The 16,948-nt window shown below is 46.3% G+C and overlaps 2 protein-coding genes across 6 annotated transcripts; one reads left to right on the forward strand and one right to left on the reverse strand.

Moving 5' to 3' along the window:
* Positions 1–3,345: 3,345 nt before the first annotated feature.
* Positions 3,346–6,458, reverse strand: LOC134020794 (aldo-keto reductase family 1 member D1-like). The gene is made up of 9 exons (XM_062461039.1): positions 6,301–6,458; positions 5,932–6,099; positions 5,727–5,843; positions 5,424–5,501; positions 4,956–5,078; positions 4,705–4,814; positions 3,976–4,141; positions 3,622–3,704; positions 3,346–3,484 (listed from the first exon to the last, which is right to left on the reverse strand). The coding sequence occupies exons 1-9, from the start codon at positions 6,391–6,393 to the stop codon at positions 3,442–3,444; spliced, it is 981 nt and encodes a 326-aa protein (XP_062317023.1). The 5' UTR covers positions 6,394–6,458; the 3' UTR covers positions 3,346–3,441.
* A 1,443-nt stretch (positions 6,459–7,901) lies between these two features.
* Positions 7,902–15,626, forward strand: LOC134020796 (transcription intermediary factor 1-alpha-like). Of its 5 annotated transcripts, none has more exons than XM_062461040.1 (18): positions 7,902–8,533; positions 8,699–8,814; positions 9,087–9,234; positions 9,351–9,483; positions 9,574–9,690; positions 9,809–9,923; positions 10,054–10,200; positions 10,361–10,475; positions 10,815–11,224; positions 12,299–12,436; positions 12,568–12,673; positions 12,771–12,828; positions 13,205–13,334; positions 13,726–14,264; positions 14,399–14,528; positions 14,630–14,734; positions 14,965–15,120; positions 15,231–15,626. In XM_062461040.1, the coding sequence occupies exons 1-18, from the start codon at positions 8,248–8,250 to the stop codon at positions 15,477–15,479; spliced, it is 3,198 nt and encodes a 1,065-aa protein (XP_062317024.1). In that variant the 5' UTR covers positions 7,902–8,247; the 3' UTR covers positions 15,480–15,626. The 5 variants fall into 5 exon arrangements, with proteins under 5 accessions (XP_062317024.1, XP_062317028.1, XP_062317026.1 ...); XM_062461044.1 differs by having other exon boundaries at positions 14,630–14,698; XM_062461042.1 differs by having other exon boundaries at positions 12,774–12,828.
* The last annotated feature ends 1,322 nt before the right edge of the window (positions 15,627–16,948 follow it).

Raw genomic sequence — 16,948 nt, forward strand, 5'->3', positions numbered from 1 at the left:
CACACAGTCTGTGAGCTTCAGGATCCCTCCAGTTGGGGTGGTTTTTAAGCCGTCTGCAGTGACTGCTTATAATTAAAACATCACTCCTGCTTAGTGAAGCCCCTGCTCCCAAACACATCTTCAATTCAGTCCCCGGAAAAGAGTCTTTCTTTCTCCAACCGGATCCCTTCCTCACAGACCCAGCTCCCCATTCAGAACATTTTCCCACCACAGGGGTCCAGAGCGGCCCAGTTCAGGGCATTTGTTTGAAGGTCGTGAGTCTTAACAATCCAGAGGCCTTTTATTGGAAGACGTGTTCTGGCCCTCTCTGCTTTGCAGGTTCTTTTGGGGTGAGGGCGTTTTTTATTTTTTTTATTTTTTCTCTCTCTCAAAATGTGTTGCTAGTCTAGTCAAGGAGTCAAGTCTGCCTTCGCTCAACCTCGAGGTTTGCAAATGGCAGAAGCCTTGGAGTGGAGTTGCAGGGGGTTGCTATCTTGCTACTGAAGGGTAACCCTAACCCTTCTGTACCTTAGGAAAGACTGATCAAACTGCAGATGAATAGCTTTAAATAACCTGTAAAGTTGTTGCTAAATATGTCAATTGTGTCATCTACATTGTACACAAATATATATAAAAAAAGAAAACTGAATTCTATGACCGTTGACTTCATTCTTCTTTCAGATCTTCAGTATGCAAATGTACTTGTAACTGACTTTACATTGTGCCCTTGTTACAGCCTGTACAGTAAACAGCTGCCTGGGAAATCTAGTGGAATTCACAACCCTGCATATATCCCTGCAGAACATCACATGCATTACATAACACCTGGGTGTTATGTGACCTAGAAGGTAAGGGGGGTATTCCAGAAAGAAGGTTATGTAAATGGACTGCAATGGTTATGTGAACTAACCGGGTAAGTTAACTCTCCAGCTCGCACACAATGTTGCAGCAACTTACTGGCATCAATGCTGGCTGTCATATGAGGAGTTAACCTTATTGAATGTTCTTAATTGCTTTTAAATCTTGTTTTCTTTTGCATTATGTTTTGATGCTTTTAATGGTTTTATGTGAAGCACTTGGAATTACCTTGTTATTGACACCCCTGTTCAAGATCGAGCTTGTGGTGGACGGACCTGCAGGCAAGTAGTGAATATTTTACCACAAGTAGTCTTGTCTTACTCGTAACAAATTCCCCCCCCAACATGCACCGTTGTTACGGCCGTACTGGGCAGGCGAAACAGCCCTGCCACGTAGTTCAGTGATTGGCCGCTGACAGGAAAGCTCTCATTAATTGCACACACATTCCGTGCTTATGAAATGGTCTGTTAGCTTGTCCAGAGTAATTCTCACAGTCAGTGACTTCAACTAAGTGGGGGAAAACAGAAAAACAGGAGACGAGCTGTCTTCTCCTGTCCTGTTCTGAGGCTTCCTGCTGGTCTTGACTGTACGGCCACAGGTTAGCCCAGCTGGTATTCTGAGGAGAACCTTTCTCGTCTCTCCTAATCACCATCATCAGTGAGGCTGGACCATAACAAACCCAAGGTTCGTTAGCGGGGTAAGCATGTGCTTTGAGGGCTCCTGTAGCGACAGACAGTTTGGAGCTGAGCTGTGGATTGGTAGAGAGACAGTGGGATGGGTCCTCATTCAGAATTCCTTTCTGGAACCGTCTTTACTACTTTCATTGATCCAGTTTGATACACATGACACATCTGCACAGTCGAGGCTAAAACCCTGGTAAAAAAGGAATACGATGAACTGTATAAACTATAACAGATTGGATAAACAATTACACTTTGACAAAGGGGTTTGTATCTGACATGGTGACTGGATTTTTATTTGAACGACGTAATGAAGGGAGCCTTTTTGCTGTTTACTCAGAGAAGAGCATTGTTCCTGTGCCTGCTTGATCAAACTTGTTGAGAAAGTTGGGATTCTGAGAAAGCATATTCATGGGAAAAAAATGGCCCTGGCATTTTTGCTCAAACCGGCCCACCACAATCAGTCAGACTCTGAGCCACTGCATCTGACACAAGAAACAGAGGGGGAGGGGTGGAGTCTGTTAAGAGATGTGATTGGGCCAGCCAAGTGTCAGTATGGAAAATGAACCAATGGGCCGCTGTCCCTGCTTTATTGGTCGATCGTTGGCCAATTTTAAGTTTATAAAAAAACAAATATATACTATATACAGATTTATATATATATTAAATATCATATCTTATCGGCCCCAAGTGCGTCGGCCCACCGGGCATTTGCCCGGTATGCCAGATAACCAGGCCTGACGCAGGCACAGGAACAATGCTCTTCCGTGAGTAAACAGCAATTGGACAAAACAACCTGTTCTTCTGTTAGGATACAAAAGTGAGTTGTAAAACAATAAAGGTATAACCGATAAAGATGGAACAATAAACAATTAAGTCTGATCACAACTATTTCAGAATGGCAGGTTGTGTGTGAGTGTATCTGTATATTGTATGCAGCTTTTATTTAGATTTATGCAATCTGCAGATATCATTGATGCCTTTTGGTCCCACGCAATGCTACAAGACATGGTATTTCAAATAACTTAGTAACTTTATGAATGCAAAAATACAAATAAATACAAAGGTACTGTAATGTTTTTGTGCTGGCGCCCCAGGTGGCCCAGGTTAATCTTGTACTGTCAGACCACAACGGTGCATAACCCTTCTTGAAGGGTCACATCTCTGAACCTTGAACCCCTCCACACACACACGCCTCCTTACTATCTCTTTGATTCAGACATAAAAAGACATACAAGGTCAGGTTGACTTGAACAAATCATTAAACAACATGTGTCTCATGTAGCATGCCAGCATCCTTAAATTCATTTAATAGCACATAGAGACATAAGCACTGCATGTGACTCAAATTATCTGAGGACTGGGAGTCGCATAATTGTGGCGCGACTAGTTACCACAGGCACCTCAGTTTCCTTGCAAAGTTTCTCTCACTGATTTTACTCCCAAAAAATAAATTTAGCATTCAATCACGATTCACATTCCAAAATGTATTGATGTAGCTTGCCAACCAGCCTCTTGCGTTGAGAATGGTTGATGTTGAACCATTTCTGTTACTACAATTGTTGTTTGGTTGTTGCATGTGCCTGCAGCATCAGGCACGTATCTGCACAGAGACCACTTATGCTAAGACTGTTTCCCACTACAGGATAAAGAGCATGTGTGATGTTTCTTTCAATCACAGCCACCGAACATGAGTCAAGCCTGATCAATGTCTATTCAGTATGGAACAGAGCCCCCTGGTGGAGATGTTATGCCACTGGCACATTGTTTGCAAAAAGGGATCCAAAAGGTCTATGTAAAACAAAGGATTTCACACTCGGTGACAATATTGAAATTTGGAAAAACAAGAGCAACCATTTTATTGAAATGTTGGTCTGTGAATCTAGAAACTGTAAATAGGTTTTTTTGTGAGTGTTTTAAAATGTCAGTAGTCATCATGGAATGGATACTCAGGGTGGTCACTCCACCTGTGGACCGAAATACATCTAATCAATCAAAAGAAAGAAACAATGTACATTATGACGTTTCATATGATGCATCATATCACATGATATTAACATCAACAGTATCTGATATGAACAGAGCTGCAGAGCGCAGGACTCACATAAGCAACTCCACGAAGCGAATGTTCCTGTTCAGCCCTTCTATTGCCGTCATCTCCTCCTCAGTCAGAGAAAAGTCAAATATCTGCGAGGAAGTTCAAGGACGGTTACGAACAACTGAACGCTGAGGAAAAAAAAACGTTTCAGAGTGAAACATCTCGAGTGTTTTCTTGCGTGCGAAGCGAAGCCCCATTCACACTGGAACCGTGTCCGCTCTTGACGCCTGTACTGCGCGTGCATGTGTTTCTAATGACCGTACGTTTCGTGATTTACTGTGATGTGTTGTCCATCCTGTGAAGCCACACGCATATTTGACACATTTGTGGACAAGAAAGATTGAAGCCATTCAAATCAACCTGGAAGTTGCTGGTGATCCTCTGTGGGCTGAAGCTCTTGGGGATGACCACCACTCCTCTCTGGACGTTGAAGCGCAGAGCCACCTGGGCGCTGCTTGTGGCGTACTTCCTCCCGATGGAGACCAGGAGCTCGTCCTCCAGGAGGGGAGGGCATTTCAGGTTCACCCTGGGTCGCAGGCCAGACTCTTATTACTGAACGCTCTGCCTAGGGGCGCCCCCGGTAGCTAACCGGATTAGTGTGTGTGTGTGTACCGTGTAGGCAGAGGTCCCACTGCGGCCGCCTGGGCCTGAATCTGGCCTGGGCCTCTTGCCGCATGTCTTCCCCTCTCTCCCCCTGCCCTTTCAATCACACTTCACTTAATTCTGTCCAGTAAAGCATGAATAATGCCAAATATATATATATAAAAGAAAACACTGTCTGTCAGTTAGCTTTCTGGTCACCTGGACATGTATTATGTGTGTAATTAAACAGGACAGAAAATGGAATGGAATGTTGCCTATTTTGGATCAGAATGAGATCCCAACTACATAAGTCAACATGATTGTGCATAATGGTGCAGTAGAGCTGATTATGCTACGTACATGAAGCATTTCCAGAGTTCCTGATCGTGTTTGTTTTTTGGTTTCTGTGTTTGTTAAGATCCCGTGTAGACCGCGTTTGGACATGCTGCCAGACACGTGAAGTTAGTCATACAGAAAATGAGAATAGTGAGTTTTTCTATTCCTTACCAGGAGGCGTCTCGGGAGGTTCCTATTGGGCTGTAGCCCACAATCACTATGTCATTTTGACGGCAAAACTCTAGTAACTTTGGCTGTGTGAAATACGGATGACATTCAACCTGTACAGAAAACATACATAAACGTGCATACAACACACTGGTTAGGAGAATAGGTTAATAACAAGTCTAAGCTGCCATTGGACGTGGACACGTATAGAGTTTCTCAGGAACAGAGACAAAGGTCATTAAGAGGGATGGTACCTGATTGGACACAGGCTTGTGCTTAAGGCCCGGTTTGTTCAGAAGCAGCTCCAGTTGTCTGCGGTTGAAGTTAGACACTCCCAGAGATTTGCAGAGCCCCGCGTCTTTGCAAGCTTCTAAAGCCTAGTTATAGATCAGACATCTTTAAAATTTACGTTCCTTCAGAGACAGATCTGATTTACTAAGGTGAGATAGACCTAAACTCCTAAGACAGAAACATAAAACAAACTCTTAGCATTTCAGAGGACTTTGAACACAAAGTTGATTACTGCTATCACAAAGGTTGCACTGGTACCTACATCTGTGCAGGGAGGGACTTATCTTGGTATTGTCTACACACACACACCACACACTAACACACACTAATACAAACACTAATACACACACACTAACACACACAGCTCTGACTCAGTTGTAAACGCACAGCTGCTCTTTGCTCTCGAACACTAAAGAGGAAACAAAACTCACCTCCCATGTTGCACAGAGGTCTGTCTCATGGTAAATGTACTTCCCATTCTCATCTTTGGGATAGAACTCATCGCCAGGCTAAAGAAAACACGTTTCACAAACGATGGACAAATCTGTTTTGTGGTTGCATTGGGTTCATCATGCTGGCTACAACTTGTGTTTGAAACCGTTTCCATTATAACAAATGTAAAGTGATCTGAAGCTAACCTTAAAGGCAGTTGGAAGCTCAATGATGTAAAGTGATCTGAAGCTAACCTTAAAGGCAGTTGGAAGCTCAATGATGTAAAGTGATCTGAAGCTAACCTTAAAGGCAGTTGGAAGCTCAATGATGTAAAGATCCACATAATCTAGTTGTAAGGTCTTCAGCGTCCTCTCGAGCGCGGGCCTCACCAGCTCCCGGGGATGAAAAGTGTTCCAAAGCTGAGTGAAAGTTAACATTAAGTACAATTATTTTCAACGATAGGTTGAATTGAACATCATGAAACACCAAACACGGACTGGACTTCACCTTTCCGCAATAAAAAATGTCTTCTCTTTTGACGGTTCCATCTGCAATTTTCTCTCGTATGGCTTGACCTACTTCGTGCTCGTTAAAATACACCAATGCGCCGTCAAAATGTCTGTATCCTACATCAATGGCATGTTTTACGCACTCCAATGCAGTCCCTCTGGGTGTCTGTCGGGAAACAAGGCCAGGCCACACAGGTGAGCCTCACTGAACATAATAAAAATACAGCTGTAGGAACATTGTGTTCAATGTTCCATGTCCAATCGATCAATACATGTTTATTCAGTTACAGCAATTTTACGTGCTCAAACCTGTTACCGAACAACCTGATTGAATCCTGGGCAGGGAATTACAGCTGTGGTCTCTTACCGTCCTAGGATCTCCGTATGTTCCCAATCCCAACAGGGGAATTAGGTTCCCGTCGCTCAGGGAAATGCGGTGGTTCTCTGCCGTCAAATCCATGTCTGTGCGTGGGTTAGGGTTAGGGAGTTTAAAAACCTAGAATCGCCGATGGTAATGGCTGATGTATTGGGTAACCTTTGATCTTAAATATCATGCCTTTTCTGTGTTTCAGTGTCACTCAGGCAATATCATGGATGAGTTAACGATTTAATGTTTTTGGGTGTGCACAACCTATATATTCTCTCTAGTTTATATTTATTATTATTGTTTTCCCACCCTAACTAGTCCCTCAATGTTTGCAGTGCAGACGGCACCGTGTGTCAAAATGTGCGTCTTGTTCCCAAAAGCTGGAAGGTTGGAAGGTTCCTTTGCACGGTGTAGGCATAATTTGCTTAAGTGCTGCATTTATAGGTTCAAAGGCATGCACTTTTAATGAATGGTAGGGTAGGCTACTCAGACAGATCGAAAACAACAGCCTTCTGATTCAGAATATCAGCTGTCCTGAAAACGGACCAAAGGTTCACATGCCTATAGCCTACAAAAGACAAGTACTAAAACCTCTATGTATCAACATCAAAGTAAATGTTCTCACAGGTTAGCAGGGGGTGCATTTCAGGGCAGGGCTGTATTGTGTCTTGCCATGAAGTGCACCCCCTGTTAACTCTGACTAGGAAAGTGCCACATGCATGAAACTTAATCTGGTTACTCATACTAATCCCCTCAATGTACAGTAGGAATCATGTAATGCTGGGATATACAGAATAGACATTACAGGGCTATATTGTGTCTTACCAAGAAATGAATAAAAAGCAAAAAATCTTTGCACTCGATCAAATTCCAGAACCCTGTTTCTTGACTTTTTCTAGATTGTGTGTTTGGTCACCCAGTATTAAAAAAATGTTGTTCTAGTTTAAAGCTATTTTGCTCCTGTTTCTGTAAAATTGCTAAACTACTGAAATGCCTTCCGATATACTGAACTGACTTTCGGATACTGAAATGACTTACGGATATAGTGAAAACGATCTCACACTCTTACATTAAAGCTTTTGACTCATCCTTATAAGACTTGAGTGTTTCACAACAGAGGTTGTAACAGTTGGGACCACACTCAGGGGCGTAGGCAGAATAATATGTTTGGGTAGGCCTAGAAAAATATGGATATGCATCTTTTCAGTTGTTTTTACTTATTTACTTTGCGATGTGCACCCGGTTCATAATTTTTCGGAGATATTTTCGTTTTTGGGTAGGCCTTAGAACACATTGGGTAGGCACACCTACCCGTGGCTACGCCTCTGTGCCACATAGAGCAGCTATGGGGTTTTGCAGCATGTGGTATGTTTATAAACCACTTCAGCTCTGACAACTATCTTGCTATCATCCTCATACTGTATGGATGCTAAAATAATTATGTACGCTGTGTATTTCACCAATTTCATGAAATAATTATGATTTAATTTCAAGCGGGCTTGATAGAATGGATAATTTCCTCCTATCACAGCGCTTACCGTGGGTGACCCCACCCATCTCGGATACTGCAGCTTGCGCGGAGCAGACTGGGAAATATCCCAATGTGGACATTCTGCATCCATTCACGCGCGCCTACAACCGCTCAGCTGTAGCATCATTGTAACTAACGCACGCACACACGCAGCGAAACATACGTGTATTATTGTCAGAATAGCCTTTGCAACTGTGTAATCAACAGTAGACTGTAGAATAGAAAGCAGAACGCACAAATAAATGTGTGAAGACAGCGCGACAAGGTTTTTTTTTAGCGCGGGATGCTGACAGCTTGAGGCACCTGGAGAAAATCATCTAGGTGAAGTCTACTGTGTAAACGATGGTTAAGTAACGTTCATCCCTACCGCGATATTATAGCTGGATTATTTGCCTCTTGATGTCATAAAGAAAGCGATGGAGGAAAGTACGGAGATACCAGACTTGGATGATGCGGCGGTGATCTTTGTAGAAAACGAGGCTAAATGTCTGTCCGTCCGGGGGGAGGCACTGAATATGCATCCGCGCACCTCAAACGTATTGGACACCTGTCCCGTTTGCCATTCTCATTTTCACAGCAGAGAACCTAAGCTTCTGCCTTGTCTACACTCCTTCTGTATGACATGTTTGCCCTCGCCCTCAAGAAATCTGGCCATGCCCGACCCAACGGCGAACTCCCAGTTTGACAGAGCAACGAAACCACGTGAGTTGCTCTTGTTTACAAACATTTGACAAATCGGCGTTATGAAGATTGAATTTCACATGTAAAAACGCTCTCTCCCAGATATATCCGTTACTTATAAATGTGGTTATAAATGGAAAAAAAAGTACTGTGTAAGCTAACGTTATTTCTTTTTCCTGATTGTAGTCAACGTAATTCGATGTCCAGTATGCAGGCAGGAGTGTATGGAGGTGGACGTCATGGAGAACTTCTTTGTCAAGGACTCTGGGGAGATTCCTAGCACTGTCCAGAGGACTGTCCAGGTTGGTGATGCATGCAGCAGTAATGAAGTTGACTGAAAACATTAGGTGCGTTCGACTGTCCTGTGCTACCTGGGCTCTCTGTCCTGTGCTACCTGGGCTCTCTGTCCTGTGCTACCTGGGCTCTCTCTCCAGTGCTACCTGGGCTCTCTGTCCTGTGCTACCTGGGCTCTCTGTCCTGTGCTACCTGGGCTCTCTGTCCAGTGCTACCTGGGCTCTCTGTCCTGTGCTACCTGGGCTCTCTGTCCTGTGCTACCTGGGCTCTCTGTCCACAGATCTGCATGAGCTGTGATGACCACACGGAGGCCTCTGGGTTCTGTGTGGACTGTGTGGAGTTCCTGTGTTTCACCTGTGTGGAGGCGCACCAGAGAGTCAAGTTCACTAAGGACCACACCATCCGGCAGAAGGAGGAGGTGGCTGAAGGTACTGCTTTCTGTCTCGCTACGGCAACAGCAAACAGCAATGATATGGGTTGACAGGGGGAGTTATGGGCTGTTTTTTTTTTTTGTTGCGTTGTTTTGCGTACGTTCGTGTCCCAGAAGCCCGTGGCGTGTCCAATTGGCGGCCAGCTTTCTGCGACGTCCACAAACAGGAGCCCCTGAAGTTGTTCTGTGAGACGTGCGACCTGCTGACCTGCCGGGACTGTCAGCTGCTCAAGCACAAGGACCACAAGTACCGTCTGCTGCGTGTGTGCGTGTGTACATCACCCAGGCGCCGGCACAGAGTCTGTGTTTAGAAACCATGTGATCTGTCTCCTCACAGTTATCAGTTTCTCGAAGATGCCTACAAGAATCTCAAACGACACATGGAGACCGTGACTAAGCAGCTCCAGGAGAAGAAGAAGGTTGTGGATGAGATGTCCAGTTATATAGACAAGGGGTACGGTACTGTTTGAGCTGCCTCACACTACAAAAACGGTTTGATTCTTTTCTTATGTCATGAAGGATGACATTGGGTATGCTTTCAATGTCTGTTTCTTTTCATAACTGTCTTTCAGACTCTCTCAAGTGGATGAAAACCGCACGCTGGTTCACAATGAAATCAAGAAGGCCATCTGCAGTTTGATATTAGAAATCAACAGAAAGGGAAAGATTCTGGTGAATCAGCTGGAGGTGTGAGACTTCTTGAAAGTTCCTTGTGTGAATGTTGAGAGCTGCAATAGAACCGACATGAACCAGTTATTATTAGTGGTTAGGTTGAGTGACACATTTGAGAAATCTATCGTTTCCTTGTTTCTCTAAGGCGCTGACAAAGGACAGTGAGACCGTTCTGAAGAAACAGAAGGAGGACATTGGCTACCTGTCCAGACACCTTGATCATGTGATTAATTTCACCCAATGGGCAACAGCCAGAAACAGTAGCACAGCCCTCCTGCATTGTAAACGCTTGGTATGATGTCCTTACAAATGACTCCTGCCCTTAACCTCTCTGAGCCAATCAGTAGGCAGTTTTATAATGATATGGGGGAGGAAATGCAGAACACATGTCTTGTGCCTCTCTAACCCAATGTCTTCCATGAGAATTATTAATAACATCCCTTCTGTTGCAGATCCTGTTTCAGATTGGGAACCTGCTGCGGGCTAAATGCAATACCTCGTTTGCACCGCAGAGCACTTTGCGCTTCCAGTGTCGCTCTGGGTTCTGGGCCTCCAACGTCGACCTGGGTAAGACTAGGAGACAGTCAGGGATATTTTAAATGATTAAGTGAGGAATTGTAGTGGTCGTGCATGTGAAAAATAACATTGATTGTTTTGGTGGAGTTAAGTATTGGTGGTTTCGTACTTTTCAACAGGTACCATTTTATGTTTTAGTAGTGTTTTCTTTCTTGGAGGGTGGGTGGGGGGGATAGATATAACCAAGGTATAAGGAACTGTGGTAGTGGTAGTATATTTTGCGGTGGTATATTTTGGTCTAAAGGGTGCCGAGGTTTGTAAATTAAAGATGCTGTTTGTGAGGAGCAGCTTCCCCACCCTGAAACCTTCTCTGTCTGCCCATCCCCTCAGGCTCCTTAGTGGTGGAGAACCTCCCCAGCCACTCTCTGGGGGGAGTCTACCAGGGCCTCCATCAGCAGCTCCCCCTTCCCAGACAGGGCCCCCAAGGCTCCCCCGCTGGCCCTCCCCCAGGGCCTCCACAGGCCCACCCAGCCCCCCCCAGCACCTTGGCCCAGCTCCAGCTGCAAGTGGAGAAGCTGGCCCAGCAGCCTCACTGGCAGCCTCCTCCCCCACCCTGGTCCTGGTACCAGAGTCTCGGGCTCCAGAAGCCTGCTCAAGGGCCCGTCCATTTGGGCTCCCCATCCCAGACTGGCCTCCCCGTGCCCCAACCAGGCCGGAGGTTCATGCCTCCACCTTCCAACCACCTCAGTCCCACAGGAAGTCTGCCCAGCCCTGGGTTTGTGTCCCAGGTGAGAGTCCCAGTGAGTGTGTGCGTCTGTGGTCGACTTTGATTGACAGAGATTCCTAACAGGCCAAGACAGTGGACGCTGTTGTCCTAAATCAAGCAGACAGCCTTCACATTTCAGGCAGCGTACACCTAGACACGTCAAGATAGGTTTGAATCATCACTTGGCACGTGAGTCAAAATCATGGATGGGGAAAAGGCTCAAATCTACATTAGCAGCAGCTAACGTGATAAAGACCAGACTCTTGGCTCCTAGGAGGGGTGATAGATATGTCTGGTCCAAAGAGTTATTTAGTCTAGCTTCCTGCTTGTTAGAATAGGCGGATGAGGAGGACAGTGCTTTTGGCCTTCAAGTTGGTCACAGCAGTTGCATCATGCTGATGGTAACAAGCTGTTGGGATTGCGTCAGCAGTAGTGGGATCATTAAGTACCGCTGGTTGCAAGCCTTCGAGTGGACTTGGGGCGTTTTCCCTGTTTTAACTACGCAGTCGGGAGAGAAAAGCTTCACTGAGAGTACTTCCTGTTTTTTCAATGTGCTTGAGACACATCACTCTTTCTGCTCTGTCACACACAAAGCAGAAATGGTACATTTTCTTCTTTTTGTGTTTAAAGAATGGAAAAGAGGTTCTCTCCTGGGAACTGTAAGCCACTGCTTTCACCTGTAAGGCTGGCTGCAGACCAAACAAAGAGGCTGTTTTGCAACTAAGTACTTAAAGCATAGCAGTCTGGAACCCTGAAGCACGGTGTTTATTATCAGGGTGTTCTGTTCTTTGTTATGAAAGCAAAAAGCCCCAGCCCAGACCAGACCAATGACAGGGCTGTGGGGAAGCAGGATGCCATGCTGTTATCTCTCTGTCAACACAGACTCACAAGAGATGACCTGACATCATCCGTCTGCCTGTCCGCCTGTCTGCCTGTCCGTCCGTCTGTCCGTCTGTCTGTCCGTCAGCGTGTCTGCCTGTCTGTCTGCATATATATATATATATATATATATATATATATATATTATGGGGGTCCTTATAGACCTTTGGAGGGTCCCTCAGACCCCTGTCATTCTGAGTCCTGTGGGTGTGTTTACCCCGGCTCCTAGGCGGTCCTGCCCCTGAGAGGAATGACCGGCAGCTCTGGTTTCCAACCCCCGGATCCCTTCCAGCCAGCCCCTCTCCATTCCCACAGCGCCCCCCTCCTCAGCAACAGCAGCTTCAGCTCTCCTCACTCTCATCTACAGGTACTCTCATCACTTCCTGTAAATCTATTCATTCTTTCTGACACGCAACTGTCAGTGGCTCTCGTTGAAACAAATTCATTCATTAGCCATTCTTTCATGTTTTTGTGTGTTTTTCTGTCTGTGATCTCCAGACGGAGTCTCTGTATCTAAGCCAGAGGAGCGATGGTGTTGGTCCTGTACAGATACGAAGACCCAGCTTCTCCCAAACCTTACCACCCTTCCTACCACACAGGAACGGTTTGTATTCACATCGCTGATATCAGTTTGACAAACCGTGCTTGCACATTTCTTGTTGTTGTTGAAGGATGGCGGTTTGCTGTTTTATCCCTCCCAGCAGAGGAACTGCAGAGTTCCCAGGGGCTGCCAGCTGTGTCCCGGGAGGAAAAACCAGGGTGAGGTGACACACTTTCTCTCTTTGTCTCCCTGGTAGATCGGTCTACCAGGGTTTCCCAATCAAGCAATCGCAATCCAGGCTGTCGGTCGATCGCAGTGTGCTCATTGATCGTGAGAAGATTAAATATCAAAATGACAAAATTAATACACAAAAATCTGTGCCTGTAATCTCTTTCTATTTTAACGTTCAACAGCCTTTTATTCACATCAATGCCTGAGAAGTCTGATTTACAGACGACTCCACCTAGAGACTGTGCCTGTGTATTGTGGACTGAAGTAGCGAGTAGAGATGTGAGGCTGGTAGCTAAGCGCTAGCTACGTAACGTTGTAAGAGATCTAACCTCTCCCCTCTCTTTCCTCTCTGGTGGTCTGAAGGACTGTAGCCTGGAGGCAGGCAGAGACGCAGGCCAGCGCAGCTCAAACCTCAGCTGCCAAGAGGAGAAGAAGATTGTCCCCTGGACCCATCATCGTCATTAAAGACGAGCCAGAGGAGGACATGAGCTATGTAAGGCCTAGAAGTTCACACGCCCAAACAAACAACAACAAACTACACCAACAGCCACCAGTTGTTGGGTTGTGTCGGTTTGGTGTGATGTGCCTGTTGGTGTTTGTCGTGGCAGTGTGAAAACGGCAGTTATCTCTCCAAATGCTCTAAACCCACCAGCCAACAGGAGAATGTTTGTTGGGCATTGTTGGGGAACCGTGTGAACTTTTAAGTGGAGAGACAGCAAAATAAGAATCATCCAAATGCTTGAAAATGTGCCGTAGGCTAGAAGTTCTTCCCAATGGTGACATCTTTGTCAAGATTTGCAATAACTCACTGATAGATACCTCAGATCTGTGAGTTTTCGAGAGGGGTTCCGTGTACGAAATGTGTTTGTGCTCGTGTCTTTCAGATGCAGGCCAACCAGAAAGCCAACCTTCCAGACAGCACAGGGGTCCAGGCCCCCCCTCACAACGCTGGAGAACACATCCAGACTCACCCTAACCCTCCTCACCACGCTGGAGAACACATCCAGACTCACCCTAACCCTCCTCACAACGCTGGAGAACACATCCAGACTCACCCTAACCCTCCTCACAACGCTGGAGAACACATCCAGACTCACCCTAACCCTCCTCACAACGCTGGAGAACACATCCAGACTCACCCTAACCCTCCTCACAACGCTGGAGAACACATCCAGACTCACCCTAACCCTTCTCTGGAAGATCAGGCTAAGATCCTTCCACAACCTCCAGAGATCGGAGGGGGCCTGGCCCAGCCCGACGGCCCCCAGCAGACAGCCGTGGCCCCAGACCTAGCTCCAGAGAAGGACCCTAACAGAGACCGCTGTGCTGTGTGCCAGACTGAAGGCAAGCTTCAGAGTTGTGACAAATGTCCCAAAGTCTTCCACCTCACTTGTCACATCCCAACCCTTCCCAGATCTCCCAGGTATGTATATGTATACATAAAGTACATTTGCGGCGTATGAACCATTCATTAACTGAATTATTTTTTGCTTTACTTCCTGCTTCCTGCTACTTTCCTGTCCGTGGCTCATTGGTTCTGTGGTATTGTCCTTCTAGTGCTGAGTGGCTTTGCACATTCTGCAGAGAGCCGTCTCTGCCCAAGATGGAGGATGGCTGCGTCAGACGACCAGAGCCTGTGAAGGAGGAACCTCTCTCTGAGCCCAGACTCTCCCCAGTGAACAAGAGGGTCGGTTACTCTACCAGTTAACTCTCTTGTCTTCTTCTCAAGGCTGGTTTCGTCGTTTCTGTGAAGCATCTGAAAGCGAACGGTGTCCTTCTCTCCCTCAGAAGTGCGAGTGTCTGCTGCTGCGCCTGTACTGTAGCGAGCTGAGCGCAGGCTTCCAGGAGACTCCCCTGGTGAGTGGAGACACTGGGAGGATCCAACACAGACAGGTATTGGTTGCACAAGGCCTCAGTCTGACCAATCACACACAGTCGTACTGTTGGAGTACAGTCCCGTTTACTCACTAGTAACTTACCTAGTATAGCACCTTCAGTATGTCTACAGATCACCAAAGACGGAGGAGTTAGTAGGCCTTGTTTTTAAAATATCCAATAGATAAAAAACTCTGATGTTTATTACTCATGATCAACAATTATGATTGTTCTGTTGTTGTTGCTAGGTAATGCCAGAAGACACAGGGGCGGTGAAAGCACATATGAATCTGGCTACGGTGAAGAACAGGTTAGAAAGCCCATCGAGCCCGGACTACCACAGCCCTGCTGAGTTCGTGTCAGACATCAGACTCATCTTCAGAAACCCTGTGGCCCATCAAGAGGTAGGAAGTCCTGCAGACCACAGAACACTCCTCCACGTTACCTTCACTGGTACTGGACGCCTCAGCGTCATAATAACCTATAAACTGTGTTGTTTCTGTCTGCGCGACAGCCTGGCTCTGAGGTGGCCACAGCTGCCAGGAAACTGGAGCGGCTGTTTGAGGAGCAGCTGAAGGTCGTCTTCCCCGAGCGAACCTTCCCAGAAGTGAAGAGTGAGGTCACAGGTCCCGTGACCCCTCCGGTCTCTCCTCCGTCGCCGCCCGGGCTCGCCCTGACCTCCGAGCCGCTCAGCAGGTGCTCTGAGCCGCGGGGCGCAGCCTCTCCAATAAGCACCCCGAGAGAGGAGAAGGAAGCTGCATAAAAGGCGCAATTCATCTCGACGAATCTCATCTTTCATCACTCCCTGATGTACGGTCACCTCTCACGTCAGTCGAGTCCTGACCCAAAAGCAGTCGATCTCTTGAGAGGGACAGAGTAATTGTACTTAGCTGCAGTTTTCAATTATTTATTTATTTATTTTGGGGGGGGGGGGGGGGGGGGAGGTGTATGAAGGAACTATTTTGCACAAGAAATGTGAAACAGGGTATCAAACCGTTGACTCCTGCATTACGCATTGTTATGGATGATGCAGTTTACAGTAATTGTGTTGTAATACTGTGACTACCCCGACAATTCCACGGAGATTGAGAAAAAGGAATTCTCTCCCACTGGTTTGGTGTTGCGCCACGCTGCCAGGTAGAATCTGGTTCTTGTAAAGACTGTGAATCTGACATGGAACAGAGGACTGTGACAGGGTCAAGCCCTCTTAGACCAGCAAACTGAAAACATGTAGGAATCGAACCAGCCTGATAAAGCCTAAGATTATGTTTTTATTGTGAAACTGCATGCATTACGTCATGAAGATGTTAGTTCTGTTGTCTAGTTGCTCACTGTTTTTGGGCTGTTCTTGGTTACCTTATTTTTGTTGTGAAAGTGCCATAACGTACATTATTTATGTATTTGAAAGTTTTCATTCATGTTTATGTTGCACACGCACTTTTTATTATTTTTAGATCCCTTCTGTTGTCAAAACATATCACCTTAGTGGAATGTTTTTGCCAGTATGTGTGACTTTAAAATAGGACTTTTGTGCGTCACACTGCTGTTTGCTGTAATTCTGACGATCAACATTTGATTGGATGCTGTTCATTCATCTATGTTAGTATGGTTAGTATGTTTCTACAGAAAGTACCTCTGTTGGCGTGTCATTTATTTATCTACTTTTTTATGATGACCAGTACCTTGAAAACAAAAATATTTGGTCAAATAAAATGTGCATGCAAGTTAACTTGCAGTTGTTCACATGTTGGAATTAAATAATAATAAAAAATATCAACCCTAATCTAAAATGTCCTGTTTTTCCCCCCTTAGTGTGTACAGTACATGATGTCCTGGAGCTATTAAGCACAGGCCTCATGCTGCCTGTGTTCCTGTCCCACGCTCAGGCACAGGCCTCGTGCTGCCTGTGTTCCCGTCCCACTGTCAGGCACAGGCCTCGTGCTGCCTGTGTTCCCGTCCCTCTGTCAGGCACAGGCCTCGTGCTGCCTGTGTTCCCGTCCCACTGTCAGGCACAGGCCTCGTGCTGCCTGTGTTCCCGTCCCACTGTCAGTCACAGGCCTCGTGCTGCCTGTGTTCCCGTCCCACTGTCAGGCACAGGCCTCGTGCTGCCTGTGTTCGTGTCCCACTGTCAGGCACAGGCCTCGTGCTGCCTGTGTTCCCGTCCCACTGTCAGGCACAGGCCTCGTGCTGCCTGTGTTCCCGTCCCACTGTCAGGCACAGGCCTCGTGCTGC

Source organism: Osmerus eperlanus, chromosome 5 (assembly GCF_963692335.1).
Source record: "Osmerus eperlanus chromosome 5, fOsmEpe2.1, whole genome shotgun sequence".
NCBI lineage: Eukaryota > Metazoa > Chordata > Actinopteri > Osmeriformes > Osmeridae > Osmerus > Osmerus eperlanus.

What these genes read in the sequence shown, in the direction of transcription:
- LOC134020794 (XM_062461039.1), bottom strand. Translation starts at nt 6,393, where the DNA reads ATGGATTTGACGGCAGAGAACCACCGCATTTCCCTGAGCGACGGGAAC. An exon ending in CATACGGAGATCCTAGGACG is followed by an intron (nt 6,100 to 6,300) that starts GTAAGAGACCAC and finishes GTTTCCCGACAG; the next exon opens with ACACCCAGAGGGACTGCATT. An exon ending in ACATTTTTTATTGCGGAAAG is followed by an intron (nt 5,844 to 5,931) that starts GTGAAGTCCAGT and finishes ACTTTCACTCAG; the next exon opens with CTTTGGAACACTTTTCATCC.
- LOC134020796 (XM_062461040.1), top strand. Translation starts at nt 8,248, where the DNA reads ATGGAGGAAAGTACGGAGATACCAGACTTGGATGATGCGGCGGTGATC. An exon ending in CTGTCCAGAGGACTGTCCAG is followed by an intron (nt 8,815 to 9,086) that starts GTTGGTGATGCA and finishes CTCTGTCCACAG; the next exon opens with ATCTGCATGAGCTGTGATGA. An exon ending in TTCTGGTGAATCAGCTGGAG is followed by an intron (nt 9,924 to 10,053) that starts GTGTGAGACTTC and finishes TGTTTCTCTAAG; the next exon opens with GCGCTGACAAAGGACAGTGA.